This window comes from Trachypithecus francoisi, unplaced genomic scaffold, assembly GCF_009764315.1.
Source record: "Trachypithecus francoisi isolate TF-2019V2 unplaced genomic scaffold, Tfra_2.0 Lachesis_group17, whole genome shotgun sequence".
Lineage (NCBI taxonomy): Eukaryota > Metazoa > Chordata > Mammalia > Primates > Cercopithecidae > Trachypithecus > Trachypithecus francoisi.
Window position 1 is genome coordinate 35,723,204 of NW_022681462.1, and position 17,448 is coordinate 35,740,651.

Genomic DNA, 17,448 nt, shown 5'->3' on the forward strand with positions numbered 1-17,448 from the left:
TAATCCCAGCTACTCGCAAGGCCAAGGCAAGAGAATCACTTGAACCTGGGAGGCGGAGATTGGGGTGAGCCAAGATCAAGCCGTTGCACTCCAGCCTGGGCGACAGAGCGAAACTCTGTCTCTAAAAAATGAAAAGACTAACAATACCAAATGTTTGTGAAGATATGGAACAACTGGAACTCTCCTACATTAACAGTGAAAATATAATATGATACAGCCACTTTGCAGAACTATTTGGCAGTTTCTTATAAAGTTAAACATACTCGACTTATGTTCATATGAACACGACTTAGCAATTCCATTCCTACACATTTTGCCCAAGAGAAATGAAAATGTTTCCACAAAAAGACCTGTACACAAATGTTGACCTAAGCTTTGTTCGTAAGGCTCAAACATGAAAACAACCCAAATGTTCATTAATGGGAAAATGAATAAACAAACTGTGGTATAATTATACAATAGATTACTCCTTAGCAATAACTAAGTTATAATAGTTAATGAAATTAACTACTGATACATGCAAACACATGGAAGAATCCACAGAGTGCTGAGCAGGAAAAAATCTTCAAACTCCCACCACCAAAAAAATCTTCATTGATTCTGTAGATTTGTAATGGCTTCTCAAATAAACTCATTATATTCAAGATACAGAATTGATAGACGACAAAACTCCCTGGTAAATTCTACTCAAGTCAAATTAATTAAATTTGATTTGCAAAGTCAAAAATTATTTGTGAGTTTTGAGGGTTTAAGGCAAATGTTTTAATCTACAAGAATGTAACAAACAAACTCACCAATCCTTCCTTTTTTGTGAATATGGCCAGGCATGATGCCAATTTTACATTCTCCAGGCTGAAAGTAAATCACAGTTTTCAGAAAAGTTTAAAAAAAAAAAGTCACTCACAGGTCACACAAATAACACTCGCATTCACTCAAAGCTGTTTAGCCCTGTGAGAGGCTTAATCTGGGTTTCTTTTTATTTTTTGCACTCACATTGATGACTCCAGGGCAGTTGGGCCCAATTAGCCTTGTCTTTCCCTGGCGCAGCAGTTTGTGCTTGACTCGTACCATGTCCTGCTGGGGAATTCCTTCAGTGATACACACAACCAAGGGAATTTCCGCCTCAACAGCTTCATTAATGGCAGCGGCAGCAAAGGGCGGAGGAACATAAATGACAGAAGCCGTTGCTCCTGTCTGTTCTTTGGCCTGAAACATTAACAGTGAAGCACTTTATTATTGGTTAAATCATAAACATTGTAAAATAAATCCAATACCATCATTTTAATAATGTCTTGGGGTAAGAAGAGGACACTACCCAGAGACATAGCATTCTTCCCATTCTCAAATTCGCTACAGTGTCAGAGTAGAGCAGAATCAAGCATAGCTCTTCCTCAGCCCATTTGAATGCCACTGTGAATTGAAAGATTCTATGACATCTCACTCTCTATGGCATGTCAGTAAACCTGAAAGCAACTTGACAGTAAACAGAGTCAAAGGATGCTGATATATCATCCACAAATGATGCCGGGGGTTAAAAAATAATTTTTAAAAACTCTGTTCAAGATGATAATAGAGGGGGAGACAAAAAAATATCAAAACTAGTATGGAACCAAAAAAAGTCATATCATGGGGATGTAGGTACTTTATTGAAAAGTACCTACAGTACATAGTTTTCTACCTCTAAAGGCTACAAATACTGCCAGAAGCTAGACTGTGACAACAGCAAATATTGTGCTGGGAAGTCATATGGCTGAAAGGTACCAACCCTACTCATTCAAAAAGCTCTTTGAAAGAGCAGAATAGGTGAAAAACAGTATCTGTCAAAAAACTTATAGAATATTCCAAATGTCACAACTACTTGTGTCACTATAAATTATAAATGGATTGCTGAGCAACAAGAACTTTCTTAAAAAAAAAAGTAAAAAGAGGCTCATGACAAAAGAAAAATCTACCTAGAGGAATTGTGAAAAAATATCTCCTCTCTATATTTTGAGGTTATAAAAACCAGCCATAATAGAATTTATGGCAGGAAGGATTTTAAATTTGTGCTTTAAAACATGTAATGCTTTAAAATATACCTTAAAAATATGCATAAGAAGAGGGGAAGAATACATTTAAGGCTGATCAACACATCATCCCAAAGAACTAAGTTTATTTCCTAGATTTTTAAAATTAAATATCCAAGAATTTACACTACAATTTCTCAGTTTTGTATCTATTCGTATAAGAGTCAAAAGAGAATGCAAGACTACACACTGAGCTTAAATTAGCTCCCTACAGAGGCAAAATCTGAGATGTCAGAAACACTGTATAATTTACTTACCTTTTGTATCATCTGAATTTTTACAAAAAGTGCCTGTCAGTTTTGTAACAAATAATTAAAGTTTAACTTAAAAATCATTTTAAAAGGTAATTATTAAGAAATCAGCAGTTTGAGGAGAATCTAGGACACTGTGATTTGTAAATCTGACTCTACAATTTAGTTAATTCACATGGGACCACTCTTTATTGCAAGCCATCCTAATCAGCTGTGAGACCATGGGTGCGATCTCTAACCTCTTTGCACTAGTAACATCCTTACCATTAAAATGAGGATGATAACAGCACCTACCTCCGAGGGTTGTGGTGAGGCCTGAATGGGGCAATTTGAATGAACCACCTAGCACAGTGCCTGCTGCATAGTCCCCACTCAGGAAGAATTAAGGGGTGGTTGCTGACATTTGTACTACTAACACACTGGAAGAAGAAAGGTAAGGAAACGTAAAAAGCGAAACAGGAGCCTGGCCACAGTACTTCCTCCCTTAATAGCTGATGCATATCTAAAAACAAAAATGACACACAGGTTTTGAGGGTAATTCAAATTTCTCTAGGTTACTGAATTTTCAAACAGCAAGTGACTCTCCCAAAAGAAACATAATTAAGATCTCTACCCAAAGAATGCTCGCTCTTCCCTTGATTTTCTTGTCTTGCCAAACTCAGATGCCACTAATTACCTCCTTCACAGTATTAAAGACAGGTAAGCCCAGATGCGTCTGGCCTCCTTTCCCCGGAGTGGTTCCTCCAACGAGTTTGGTGCCATATTCCAATGCCTGCTGGCTGTGAAAGGTGCCCTGAGGGGAAAAAGCACAAGATCCATGAGAAACCGCAGACTGGAAAGCCCAAGAGAAGCAAAAGCAATCTTAGCAACTTAGGAAAAGAAAAACAAATAGGTTAGCTATTCCCAGACAATAACATATATGAAGCATTCCCATCAATGTACTAAACATAGCTTTGAACCTTGAAGCAAAACAAGCCTCTGAAAAACCAAAATAGCTATAAACAAGGGCCTCTTTGATTCCGTTTTCAAACTTGGCTGATGACCAGAAACTTCCTGTTTCTCAACTCCTCATGGGCTCACACTCCTCAGTTTAAAATCCATGGTAGATCATTACCCTCCCACAACAACCGTGGCTTTCTCTCACTTCAACTTAAATATATGGCAAAACCAGAACCTGGGTTATATCCAATTTTCCCCCTACTCTAAGTCTATACATGTGCAGCCAAAAAGTGGCTGGGGGGAAAAAAAAACATGTCAACTGGTCTCATTTTAAATTAATGATCACTCACCTTAAGTAAGCCTTTAATACTGCCCACCCAACAACCTGTATTTCTCTATCCATTCACTTTTCCTCATCAATCTCAGCATTATTGACATTTTGGACAGGATGATTCTTTCTTATGAGAGGTCATCCAGTGCCTAGTGGGACAATGAGCAGCAACCATGGGCTCCACTCATTAGACGCCAGTAGCACACCCTCCTGTCATAACTCCATCCAGTTAATGACAACCAAAAACAGCTCCAAGGACTGAGAGATTCATTTTCACTAGGCTTCTGGGGTTCGACTTCCCCTCTTCTCTTTCTCTCTCCTTAGACTTCTCTTTTTCATCCAAATTCATACCCCTGGTGATGTCATCCCGTATCATGGCAATATGTATCATCCATATGGTGACCCCTCCCACATACACAAAGACACACACACCCCATATATCTAAGCCTTGAACTCCATACTCACATTGTCAACTGCCTACCTGACACCTCCACTTTGAGAACTAGCAGGCATCTCAAACTCAACATGTCCAAAACTGAGTTCCCGATCACTCCCCTCCATCTACCCTATCTCAGTTAAAGACAACTTCATGCCTCTCAGATAATCAGACCAAAAATACTGAAGTTGTCCTTGATTATTCTCTTTCTCATATGTACCATATTAGATCCATCAGTAGATCTTATTGCTTTATCTTCAAAGTATAATCAACAACTCCTCCCCCTTCTACTGCTATTACCTTGGTCTAAGTCACTTCAACTCTTGATGGGTTATTGCCCTTGCTCCCCTTCAATCTAATCTCCATAGCAGCCTGAGTGATCTGGTCAAAACATAAGGAAGATCACAGTACTCCTCTAATCAAATACTCTGATTGTTTTAGATTTCAGTCAAGTAAAAGCCAAACTCCATATACTGGCCTACAAGTCAATATACAAGCTGTCTCCCCACATCAGAATCCCATACCTGCCTCCTCATTACACTCCAGCCACGCTGGCCTTGCAGCTTCCACACACAGCAGGCACATGCCTGCCTCATGGCCTCATTGTGTCCTCTGCATGGAATATCCTTCCCTAAGATATCCACTTGGTTCACTCCTACGTCTCTTTTACATCTTAACTCAGAGATCAAGCTTTCGCTGACCACCTGATATAAAATCGCCCTCTCCTCCATCCTAACCACCAGGACTACACACACTCCTCCTTTCCCCGGCTTATTTCTTCCACAGCAATTATATGTTGTAACATACCACATAATATACTCATTCATTTTGTTGATATATTCCCCCCCAACCACTAAAATGTAAATTCCATGAAGACAGTGATTTATGTCTACTTTGTTCATTGCAATATGACACCTAAATCAACATACAGTAGGCACTCAATAAATAGCTGTTGAAAAATGAATGAATCAATGTGGTCATTTCAAGCACCTTCAAAATGCGGTGCCAACTATTTACGTTCTATTAAAGGAATACAAATCAGGGCCTTAGGAAGGACTTCAGAAATTTTCTGATACAAATTATTTTTCAGAATAGGAAACTTGACCCCAAGCATGTTAATTAACTTGTCTAAAGTCAGGGGCAGGGTTTTGAAAGAACCACAGGCCAGTGCTCTCTCTCTCTTAAAGCAGTGCTATTCAAAGAGTTTGCAGACTCTTGCTGCTCTGCAATGAGATAAGAGGAAAAAGAAAAAGAAAAACAACAAAAAAGGAAGGAAGGAGGAGAGGGAGGGGGAAATCTAATTTTTAAAAAAGTAAAAATGTTTGCAAATATACCAGTATGACATTGCTACCTACAGCTTTTACTGTATTTTATTAAAATATTGATCTACATTAGACTGAAAATTAAAAACAAACACCTACACTGTGCTTTTGCTACAGACACTGAGAAGCACTGCCCTAGACTACACTGCCAGGTAAATTCAAAAGTAACAAATTTTAATCCTAAAGTAGTGCTAAACAGGAATAACACATCTATTCAAAATAAGCTTATTTTCCTTAGTTTTACCATTATCACCAGCTAGTACACAGTTAGGAACAGTAATAATTTTAGTAGCTTATAAACCCAGTAAAAGAAACAAGACAGCACCCACTGGAAAACTGCATTGCTGAAACATACTCTAAAAATACAAAGATTTTTCATTCATATGTGGAACAATGTGTGCACTAAGAAAAACTAATGAGGCAATATGCAGATTTAGTGTGGAAGTAAGTTCTAAACTTCAGACATCACCATTATCTCTATGATGAATCTGAATCAACAAACCTGAGGCAATTAACGCTCTCACTTAACTTTAAAAACAAAAACAAAGAAAAGGAGAGTGAATGAGAAACAATGTTAACTGCAGGTAACTGAAAAACTAAAACTACCCTTGGATTTAAATATTTAGGCAAACCTTTACCTTATTTAGAGCACAGAGACAGTTCTGAATAGTGCTTACACCATGGGCAATGGCTTTTACAAAAAAGCTCACAGCTTAAAATGTCATAGAATCATATAATATTTGGCAAACAGAAAAACAAAATTATATATAATAAATTTATGTGGAGATTTTGGGTTAATCAAATATCTGATTATATGCTAATAATATTAATATATAACAAAAAACAGGCTGAATATAACATCAATTGGGAAGGGGATGATAGAATGCACTTCAAATCTTGGATGAAGATCTACTTTCCTTAGAATGTATATAAGGGAAGTGGCATACATAACATTATTTGGCTATCAGAATAAACATTTTTTTTTTTTTTTGAGACAGGGTCTCACTCTGTTACCCAAGTTGGTTCAATCATGACTCAGTGCAGCCTCAACCTCCTGGACTTAAGTGATCCTTCCACCTCAGCCTCCTGAGTGGCTGGGACCACAGGCACGCGCCACCACAGCCAGCTAATTTTTCTATTTTTTGTAGAGATGGGGTCTCACCATGTTGCCCAGGCTGGTCTCAAACTCCTGGGTTCTAGCAATCCTGCTACTCTGGCTCCCCAAAGTGCTAAGATTACAGGTGTGGGCCACCACATCCAGCCATTTTTACGAGGAACAAAATTTCAAGGTTTTATGGATGTTTCATTTTTTGTTATTGGTGGATTTTTTTTTTAATGGTAATAGAGGAATGAAAGAAGAAAAAGAAGAAAGGTCTACTGCAACACATTTGTGTGCCCCGTCATTTCAGAAAAAAAAATAGAAAAGCAAAGGACCATTTCACATGAAACAACCTGCTAGCTGCAGTCTATAGGATTTGGCCTACTACCTGGTTTTGTAAATTGAGTTTTATTAGAATGCACCCAAGTCCATTCATTGACAATATTTTCTTTTTTTTTTTTTTTTTTTTTTTTGAGGCGGAGTCTCGCTCTGTCGCCCGGACTGGAGTGCAGTGGCCAGATCTCAGCTCACTGCAAGCTCCGCCTCTCGGGTTCCCGCCATTCTCCTGCCTCAGCCTCCCGAGTAGCTGGGACTACAGGCGCCCACCACCTCGCCCGGCTAGTTTTTTTTGTATTTTTAGTAGAGACGGGGTTTCACCATGTTAGCCAGGATGGTCTCGATCTCCTGACCTCGTGATCCGCCCGTCTCGGCCTCCCAAAGTGCTGGGATTACAGGCTTGAGCCACCGCGCCCGGCCGACAATATTTTCTATAGCTGCTTTTGCTGTTAAAATGCTTTTGAGTAGTTGTAACAGAGACTGTATGACCCACTAAACCTAAAATATTTACAATCTGACCTTTTGCAGAATATGTTTACTGACCTCTGCTCTAGATTACCAAAATACTGAAGAATTGACAAGACAATTCTTTTAATTACAGAAAAATCATTAACCTTAAATTATTTTTTAAAAATTGACTTTTTATCTTGCCATATCTCCTTTAATAATAAAAAAGGGATACTTTGGGTTAAGACACGTGGTTATACTCTAATTGATTTGATAGTATTCCCTCATTTTAAAAACTTCTGTGCATCTACTATGGTGGAAGTATAAATTTGTTCCAATGTTTTAAAGTTCAATTTAGCAGTAGCTATTAAAATTATAAATACACAGACCATATGACATCCAATTTTACTTTTAGGTATCTATTTTATAGAAATATGGATTGTATATATATTATATGCTGGATAATATTATATAAATATATATAGTTCTGTATAATAAACACTACAAAACACATATAAATATGTTTGTATGCACAAGAAAAATATCTGAAAGGATATATGCCAACTTGTTAACAGAAGGAATTCCTGGGGAGTAGAAAGGCAGGAAAAAGGAAAGAAGATTCTTATGTGGCATTTTATTATAGAATCGCATCACAGATATATTTATTTACACTTATACAAAAATCTATGAAGTGAACAGGAAAGAGGATGAGAGAATGAATATCAATAAATGAGAACAAATTAAAACATTTCAGGCAATTTTGCCTGCTAGTCCCAGGCCATGGTCCCAGAAAAAGTGTAAGATGGGAAAAGTCAGTGGGCTGGTTCTTCTGCTCATCTCAGTATCCATGAGCCTCTCTGGGTTTGAGCATTTCTCCACACTGAATATGGATTCTGTGTTTAACAATATGGTTTTTTGTCTGTTTGCACAAAACCTAAACACAAGAATCTAGTTTACCTAGTGCATAGTCAAAGAAATGGTGATCTGTTTCAACACTGGAGGAAAATCATTAGTGTCATATTTGCTAAAAGAAAGTGTATAGGCCTCCAGCACAATATACTCCTAGTAAGCATACAATATACTCCTTTGCAAGGTAAGTTTAAACACAATTTTTATGTTATAGGTCGACAATAGCAACTAACCTTCTCCTGAGACACAACCCCATTGCTGTACAGTATATTTCTCTGCAACAATCATGTGTTCTGTGATATTAAAAATTAAAAAATTGTTAATTTGTTATATCTCTAATCTACATTTCAAAATAAAAATCTAGATATACATACCTGTTTGCCGGTGAAACCCTGGCAAATAATCTTTGTATTTTTATCAACATACAGATGTTTCCGAGAAGCTGTATAGGAACAATGCCGAATTCCATTCTGTGCCACTAAGAGGTAAAAAACCAAAAAAAAAAAAAAAAATGACACGTTATAATTTTTCTAAACTTTTGAACAATAATTCAACTTGATCACACACACACACAAAATCCTCTAATGCACGAGCTATCCTGTAATCACGGCAAACCTAAATGTCACCTTTTAAATAACACACAGTGACCACAGTAATAAGTTAGAAAAACAAACAAAAATGACATCGTTCCATTCTCCAGGATCCCCTCTTTATCAAGAACCATAATCTTGTAGTTTTTTTCTGAACTGAGGAAAAAAAAACAAACTAATGTTTATCATTTTTATTTCCTAGAAAAAAACTGGGGCTCAAAGATAAATGGTTAAAATTAAATCCAGGGACTGAAAACAAAGTGTCACCCCTTTTAATAATGTTTACTAAACAGCCACATGTTTCCCCATTTGACCCAAATTTTTGAAGTCTAATACCTTTAAATAGGTAAGCTAGGGAGGGCGGGAGCAAGATGGCCAAATAGGAACAGCTCCAGTCTCCAGCTCCCAGCGCGAGCGACACAGAAGACAGGTGATTTCTGCATTTTCAACTGAGGTGCTGGGTTCATCTCACTAGCGAGTGCCGGAAAATCGGTGCTGGTCAGCTGCTGCAGCCCGACCAGTGAGAGCTGAAGCAGGGCGAGGCATGCCCTCACCTGGGAAGCGCAAGGGGGAAGGGAATCCCTTTTCCTAGCCAGGGGAACTGAGACACACAACACCTGGAAAATCGGGTAACTCCCACCCCAATACTGCGCTGTACCATGGGTTTTAGCAAACGGGCACACCAGGAGATTATATCCCACACCTGGCTGGGAGGGTCCCATGCCCGCCCACGGAGCCTCCCTCATTGCTAGCACAGCAGTCTGCGATCTAACTGCAAGGCAGCAGCGAGGCTGGGGGAGGGGCGCCCACCACTGCTGAGGCTTAAGTAGGTAAACAAAGCCTCTGGGAAGGTCAAACGGGGTGGAGCTCACAGCAGCTCAAGGAGCCCTGCCTGTCTCTGTAGACTCCACCTCTAGAGACAGGGCACAGCTAATCAGCAACAACAACAACAACAAAGCAGCAGAAACCTCTGCAGACTCTAATGACTCTGTCTGACAGCTTTGAAGAGAGCAGTGGATCTCCCAACACGGAGGCTGAGATCTGAGAACGGACAGACTGCCTGCTCAAGTGGGTCCCTGACCCCTGAGTAGCCTAACTGGGAGACATCCCCCACTAGGGGCACACCGACAGCCCACACCTCACACGGTGGAGTACACCCCGAGAGGAAGCTTCCAAAGCAAGAATCAGACAGGTACACTCGCTGTTCAGAAATATTCTATCTTCGGCAGCCTCTGCTGCTGATACCCAGGCAAACAGGGTCTGGAGTGGACCTCAAGCAATCTCCAACAGACCTACAGATGAGGGTCCTAACTGTTAGAAGGAAAACTAACAAACAGGAAGGACACCTATACCAAAACCCCATCAGTACGTCACCATCATCAAAGACCAGAGGCAGATAAAACCACAAAGATGGAGAAAAAGCAGGGCAGAAAAGCTGGAAATTCAAAAAATAAGATGGCATCTCCCCCTGCAAAGGAATGCAGCTCATCGCCAGCAACGGATCAAAGCTGGACAGCGAATGATTTTGAAGAGAAGAGAGAAGAAGGCTTCAGTCCATCAAACTTCTCAGAGCTAAAGGAGGAATTACGTACCCAGCACAAAGAAACTAAAAATCTTGAAAAAAGAGAAGAAGAATTGATAACTAGAATAATAAATGCACAGAAGGCCATAAACGAACTGACAGAGATGAAAACCATGACACGAGAAATACGTGACAAATGCACAAGCTTCAGTAACCGACTCGATCAACTGGAAGAAAGAGTATCAGCGATTGAGGATCAAATGAATGAAACGAAGCGAGAAGAGAAATCTAAAGAAAAAAGAAGAAAAAGAAATGAACAAAGCCTGCAAGAAGTGTGGGATTATGTAAAAAGACCAAATCTACGTCTGATTGGGGTGCCTGAAAGTGAGGGGGAAAATGGAACCAAGCTGGAAAACACTCTTCAGGATATCATCCAGGAGAACTTCTCCAACCTAGTAGGGCAGGCCAACATTCAAATTCAGGAAATACAGAGAACACCACAAAGATACTCCTCCAGAAGAGCAACTCCAAGACACATAATTGCCAGATTCACCAAAGTTGAAATGAAGGAAAAAATCTTAAGGGCAGCCAGAGAGAAAGGTCGGGTTACCCACAAAGGGAAGCCCATCAGACTAACAGCAGATCTCTCGGCAGAAACTCTACAAGCCAGAAGAGAGTGGGGGCCAATATTCAACGTTCTTAAAGAAAAGAATTTTCAACCCAGAATTTCATATCCAGCCAAACTAAGTTTCATCAGTGAAGGAGAAATAAAATCCTTTACAGATAAGCAAATGCTTAGAGATTTTCTCACCACCAGGCCTGCCTTACAAGAGACCCTGAAGGAAGCACTAAACATGGAAAGGAACAACTGGTACCAGCCACTGCAAAAACATGCCAAAATGTAAAGACCATCGAGGCTAAGAAGAAACTGCATCAACTAACGAGCAAAATAACCAGTTAATATCATAATGGCAGGATCAAGTTCACACATAACAATATTAACCTTAAATGTAAATGGACTAAATGGTCCAATTAAAAGACACAGACTGGCAAACTGGATAAAGAGTCAAGACCCATCAGTTTGCTGTATTCAGAAGACCCATCTCACACGCAGAGACATACATAGGCTCAAAATAAAGGGATGGAGGAAGATCTACCAAGCAAATGGAGAACATAAAAAGCAGGGGTTGCAATCCTAGTCTCTGATAAAACAGACTTTAAACCATCAAAGATCAAAAGAGACAAAGAAGGCCATTACATAATGGTAAAGGGATCAATTCAACAGGAAGAGCTAACTATCCTAAATATATACGCACCCAATACAGGAGCACCCAGATTCATAAAGGAAGTCCTTAGAGACTTACAAAGAGACTTACACTCCCATACAATAATAATGGGAGACTTCAACACCCCACTGTCAACATTAGGCAGATCAATGAGACAGAAAGTTAACAAGGATATCCAGGAATTGAACTCATCTCTGCAGCAAGCAGACCTAATAGACATCTACAGAACTCTCCACCCCAAATCAACAGAATATACATTCTTCTCAGCACCACATCACATTTATTCAAAAACTGACCACATAATTGGAAGTAAAGCACTCCTCAGCAAATGTCAAAGAACAGAAATTATAACAAACTGTCTCTCAGACCACAGTGCAATCAAACTAGAACTCAGGACTAAGAAACTCAATCAAAACAGCTCAACTACATGGAAGCTGAATAACCTGTTCCTGAATGACTACTGGGTACATAACGAAATGAAGACAGAAATAAAGATGTTCTTTGAAACCAATGAGAACAAAGATACAACATACCAGAATCTCTGGGACACATTTAAAGCAGTGTGTAGAGGGAAATTTATAGCACTAAATGCCCACAAGAGAAAGCAGGAAAGATCTAAAATTGACACTCTAACGTCACAATTAAAAGAACTAGAGAGGCAAGAGCAAACACATTCAAAAGCTAGCAGAAGGCAAGAAATAACTAAGAGCAGAGCAGAACTGAAGGAGATAGAGACACAAAAAACCCTCCAAAAAATCAATGAATCCAAGAGTTGGTTTTCTGAAAATATCAACAAAACTGATAGACCACTAGCAAGGCTAATAAAGAAGAAAAGAGAGAAGAATCAAATAGACGCAATAAAAAATGATAAAGGGAATATCACCACTGGCCCCAGAGAAATACAAACTACTATCAGAGAACACTATAAACACCTCTACGCAAATCAACTAGAAAATCTAGAACAAATGGATAATTTTCTGGACACTTACACTCTCCCAAGACTAAACCAGGAAAAAGCTGAATCCCTGAATAGACCAATAGCAGGCTCGGAAATTGAGGCAATAATTAATAGCCTACCAACCAAAAAAAGTCCAGGACCAGATAGATTCACAGCTGAATTCTATCAGAGGTACAAGGAGGAGCTGGTACCATTCCTTCTGAAACTCTTCCAATCAATAGAAAAAGAGGGAATCCTCCCTAACTCATTTTATGAGGCCAACATCATCTTGATACCAAAGCCTGGCAGAGACACAACAAAAAAAGAGAATTTTAGACCAATATCCCTGATGAACATCGATGCAAAAATCCTCAATAAAATACTGGCAAACCGGATCCAGCAGCACATCAAAAAGCTTATCCACCATGATCAAGTGGGCTTCATCCCTGGGATGCAAGGCTAGTTCAACATATGCAAATCAATAAACGTAATCCAGCATATAAACAGAACCAAAGACAAAAACCACATGATTATCTCAATAGATGCAGAAAAGGCCTTTGACAAAATTCAACAGCCCTTCACGCTAAAAACGGTCAACAAATTCGGTATTGATGGAACATATCTCAAAATAATAAGAGCTATTTATGACAAACCCACAGCCAATATCATACTGAATGGGCAAAAACTGGAAAAATTCCCTTTGAAAACGGGCACAAGACAGGGATGCCCTCTCTCAGCACACCTATTCAACATAGTGTTGGAAGTTCTGGCTAGGGCAATCAGGCAAGAGAAAGAAATCAAGGGGATTAGTTAGGAAAAGAAGAAGTCAAATTGTCCCTGTTTGCAGATGACATGATTGTATATTTAGAAAACCCCATCATCTCAGCCCAGAATCTCCTTAAGCTGATAAGCAACTTCAGCAAAGTCTCAGGATACAAAATTAATGTGCAAAAATCACAAGCATTCTTATACACCAGTAACAGACAAACAGAAAGCCAAATCATGAATGAACTTCCATTCACAATTGCTTCAAAGAAAATAAAATACCTAGGAATCCAACTTACAAGGGATGTAAAGGACCTCTTCAAGGAGAACTATAAACCACTGCTCAGTGAAATCAAAGAGGACACAAACAAATGGAAGAACATACTATGCTCATGGATAGGAAGAATCAATATCGTGAAAACGGCCATACTGCCCAAGGTAATTTATAGATTCAATGCCATCTCCATCAAGCTACCAATGAGTTTCTTCACAGAATTAGAAAAAACTGCTTTAAAGTTCATATGGAACCAAAAAAGAGCCCACATTGCCAAGACAATCCTAAATCAAAAGAACAAAGCTGGAGGCATCACGCTACCTGACTTCAAACTATACTACAAGGCTACAGTAACCAAAACAGCATGGTACTGGTACCAAAACAGAGATATAGACCAATGGAATAGAACAGAGTCCTCAGAAATAATACCACACATCTACAGCCATCTGATCTTTGACAAACCTGAGAAAAACAAGAAATGGGGAAAGGATTCCCTATTTAATAAATGGTGCTGGGAAAATTGGCTAGCCATAAGTAGAAAGCTGAAACTGGATCCTTTCCTTACTCCTTATACGAAAATTAATTCAAGATGGATTAGAGACTTAAATGTTAGACCTAATACCATAAAAACCCTAGAAGAAAACCTAGGTAATACCATTCAGGACATAGGCATGGGCAAGGACTTCATGTCTAAAACACCAAAAGCAACGGCAACAAAAGCCAAAATTGACAAATGGGATCTCATTAAACTAAAGAGCTTCTGCACAGCAAAAGAAACTACCATCAGAGTGAACAGGCAACCTACAGAATGAGAGAAAATTTTTGCAATCTACTTATCTGACAAAGGGCTGATATCCAGAACCTACAAAGAACTCAAACAAATTTACAAGAAAAAAACAAACAACCCCATCAAAAAGTGGGCAAAGGATATGAACAGACATTTCTCAAAAGAAGACATTCATACAGCCAACAGACACATGAAAAAATGCTCATCATCGCTGGCTATCAGAGAAATGCAAATCAAAACCACAATGAGATACCATCTCACACCAGTTAGAATGGCGATCATTAAAAAGTCAGGAAACAACAGGTGCTGGAGAGGATGTGGAGAAATAGGAACACTTTTACACTGTTGGTGGGATTGTAAACTAGTTCAACCATTATGGAAAACAGTATGGCAATTCCTCAAGGATCTAGAACTAGATGTACCATATGACCCAGCCATCCCATTACTGGGTATATACCCAAAGGATTATAAATCATGCTGCTATAAAGACACATGCACAGGTATGTTTATTGCAGCACTATTCACAATAGCAAAGACTTGGAATCAACCCAAATGTCCATCTGTGACAGACTGGATTAAGAAAATGTGGCACATATACACCATGGAATACTATGCAGCCATAAAAAAGGATGAGTTTGTGTCCTTTGTAGGGACATGGATGCAGCTGGAAACCATCATTCTCATCAAACTATTGCAAGAACAGAAAACCAAACACCACATGTTCTCACTCATAGGTGGGAAGTGACCAATGAGATCACTTGGACTCGGGAAGGGGAATATCACACACCGGGGCCTATCATGGGGAAGGGGAAGGGGGGAGGGGGGAGGGATTGCATTACGAGTTATACCTGATGTAAATGATGAGTTGATGGGTGCTGACGAGTTGATGGGTGCAGCACACCAACATGGCACAAGTATACATATATAACAAACCTGCACGTTATGCACATGTACCCTAGAACTTAAAGTATAATAAAAAATTTAATTTTAAAAAAATAGGTAAGCTAAGAGGCAAACTTTGTCAGGAATACAAGTAAAAATTGCTCAGCAACTTATTCTCTAGTAGGAACAACATATTAAATGTTAAGTCATAGGATAAAACTTATCTAAAATACAATCAAAAATCACTTAATCTCTTCCGATATGAACTCATGTATAAAAGAAACAGGGAAAACAAAATAAATAGGCAAGTAGACAAGAGAGGAAAAAGCTTGTTTTAAAAAACAAACCTAGGTTATTGAAGCAACCTACCTAAAAGGGAAATTAATGGAGAAATCTAAGTAGTTACTACAACCAGCTCCTCACATTTCAAAAAACAGGAGGAGGAACATAGATGACTTAAAACTGTGGGCTACCTTCTAAACGTCCATTAATACTACCAACCTGACTTCTCTGTGGCCCATCCCTGGCCCTTTCAAAGTAGCTAGGCCTTCTACCTATCATTGTGGTAGTCCATGAAGCCAGCCCAAGAAAAGAACATAAGGAGTAATCTCTATTGAACAACAAAAAAAGAACACCTATCACATATATGCCCAGAGTCCACTCCATGCTTTCTGCCTTAAATCACTGCCTCATGCCCACCTAAGTCCTGACCTCACATGCCATAACTGAAAGAGCAACAACATCTGCTTCTGGCAGAAGTATCTGGAATCCATTACACCTCCAGGGAAGAGACAGGCCCAGATTTAGCCCTTACCACCTGGATAACATTTGGTACACACAAAGAACTGCTATGTAACAGACAGCTTTCTCAGACGAGACTGTGATCAACAAGGGGCCATGGGCTTTGCAGATCAAGTTCTGGCACAGCAGTCACAGCTAAGCATCTGACTCTAGGCCAGTGGACACAGCAGGGATTTATGGCCTGAGACTGTCCCTACTGAACTGTGCAGCACAGCCCACCCTCGCCAGTGCTGCACTCCAGACCCATCCTTGCCCTTGGCTCCCACTTCTCCCAGCTGAACACCTACAACCATGATATTTGTGTAGAAGCTACACCCTTTCCTACCCTGCTACAATTCCCGACTAGTGGAAGAACCGGCTTTACCAGTCTCTCCCATTGAATCTTCAACAAAGGCTCATACCATTTCATATATCATATCATATCATTATCATATCATATGTTTTCAGACCAGAAGGTAGAAGATTTGATTATAAGATCAGATGTTGTGATCAGGATATCTGGAGTCCCTACTTGTTCATATAAAATACTTTTTATGGGTAAAGTTTGGTTCTGCACAAGTACTCTTATATTCACTAACTTAACATAGATCAGACAATTCACTTCTCCTTCCAAAGGCGCAGAAGTCACCCTGAGAAAAGACAGGTCTGTCTGTGTCCCTAAAGCACAGCTCCAGTAACAGACCAACGAAGATCTCTACTTTCTCACAGTAACTCCAGATCTCCTGGATCAATTCTACGGAGCACAAGATTTTACAACACCAGATCTTTGATGCTCATAAAAAGTGTATCAGAAGTGTGATAAACAGCAGCTCACCTCCCAATCCCCTGGCCTTTTAGTATTACTCAGTTTGTGCAATGCCCCTGACAGCCTACAGCATCTAATGAAGTAAATCTTGGGAAACTTCTAATGCATAGGTGTAGATGTGTGTGCACTCACGCATATGTGATCTCCCCATCTACACACCAGGCCTAGGTTCATACAGACCCACTTCTAGATAAGCTGGAACTAATAGACTATCATCATCTTACAGGCAAATCCAAGAAATGTATTCAACGGCAAGGAAGTGAAATTCCTGATCACATTCCATCCTGACAAGAAACCTGTATGATGCCAGGCAAGGTTATCATCTGTACTGAAATGTGAGTTCGTTCATTGATGCAATCAACATTTGGGGAGCACCTATACCAAGCCATAATGTCAGGTGTCAAGGATAAAGTGACGAATGACAGTGTCTCAGCCCTCAAATAACTCACAATCTATATGAACTGATATAAAAGTCGGCCATAACTGCTTAGTGTGTAAAGTACTATAACAACAACAACAACAAAAAAGCCTTGGGAATTTGGGGTAAACTCCCCACACGTATTCAAGGTAGAGACGTCTATGTATGTGTGAGCGGTGGGGAGGGTAGAGTTAAGGAATGAATCCCTCATTGAGATTACCTCCAAATTGAAACCTAGGTTATCA

The 17,448-nt window shown here is 39.5% G+C and overlaps 1 protein-coding gene across 3 annotated transcripts in view; it reads right to left on the minus strand.

Moving 5' to 3' along the window:
• Window positions 1-17,448, minus strand: part of SUCLG1 (succinate-CoA ligase GDP/ADP-forming subunit alpha) — a 43,308-nt gene that overhangs the window by 17,091 nt on the left and 8,769 nt on the right. For 2 of the 3 annotated variants that reach the window (XM_033175274.1, XM_033175273.1), the window contains exons 2-5: window positions 8,511-8,614; window positions 2,994-3,110; window positions 994-1,206; window positions 795-852 (exon numbers count right to left, since the gene is read on the minus strand). In XM_033175274.1, coding sequence (XP_033031165.1) covers window positions 795-852; window positions 994-1,206; window positions 2,994-3,110; window positions 8,511-8,614 — 492 coding nt within the window. Of the gene's footprint in view, window positions 1-794; window positions 853-993; window positions 1,207-2,993; window positions 3,111-8,510; window positions 8,621-17,448 lie in introns of all 3 variants that reach the window. The other variant, XM_033175275.1, reaches the window with a different exon arrangement.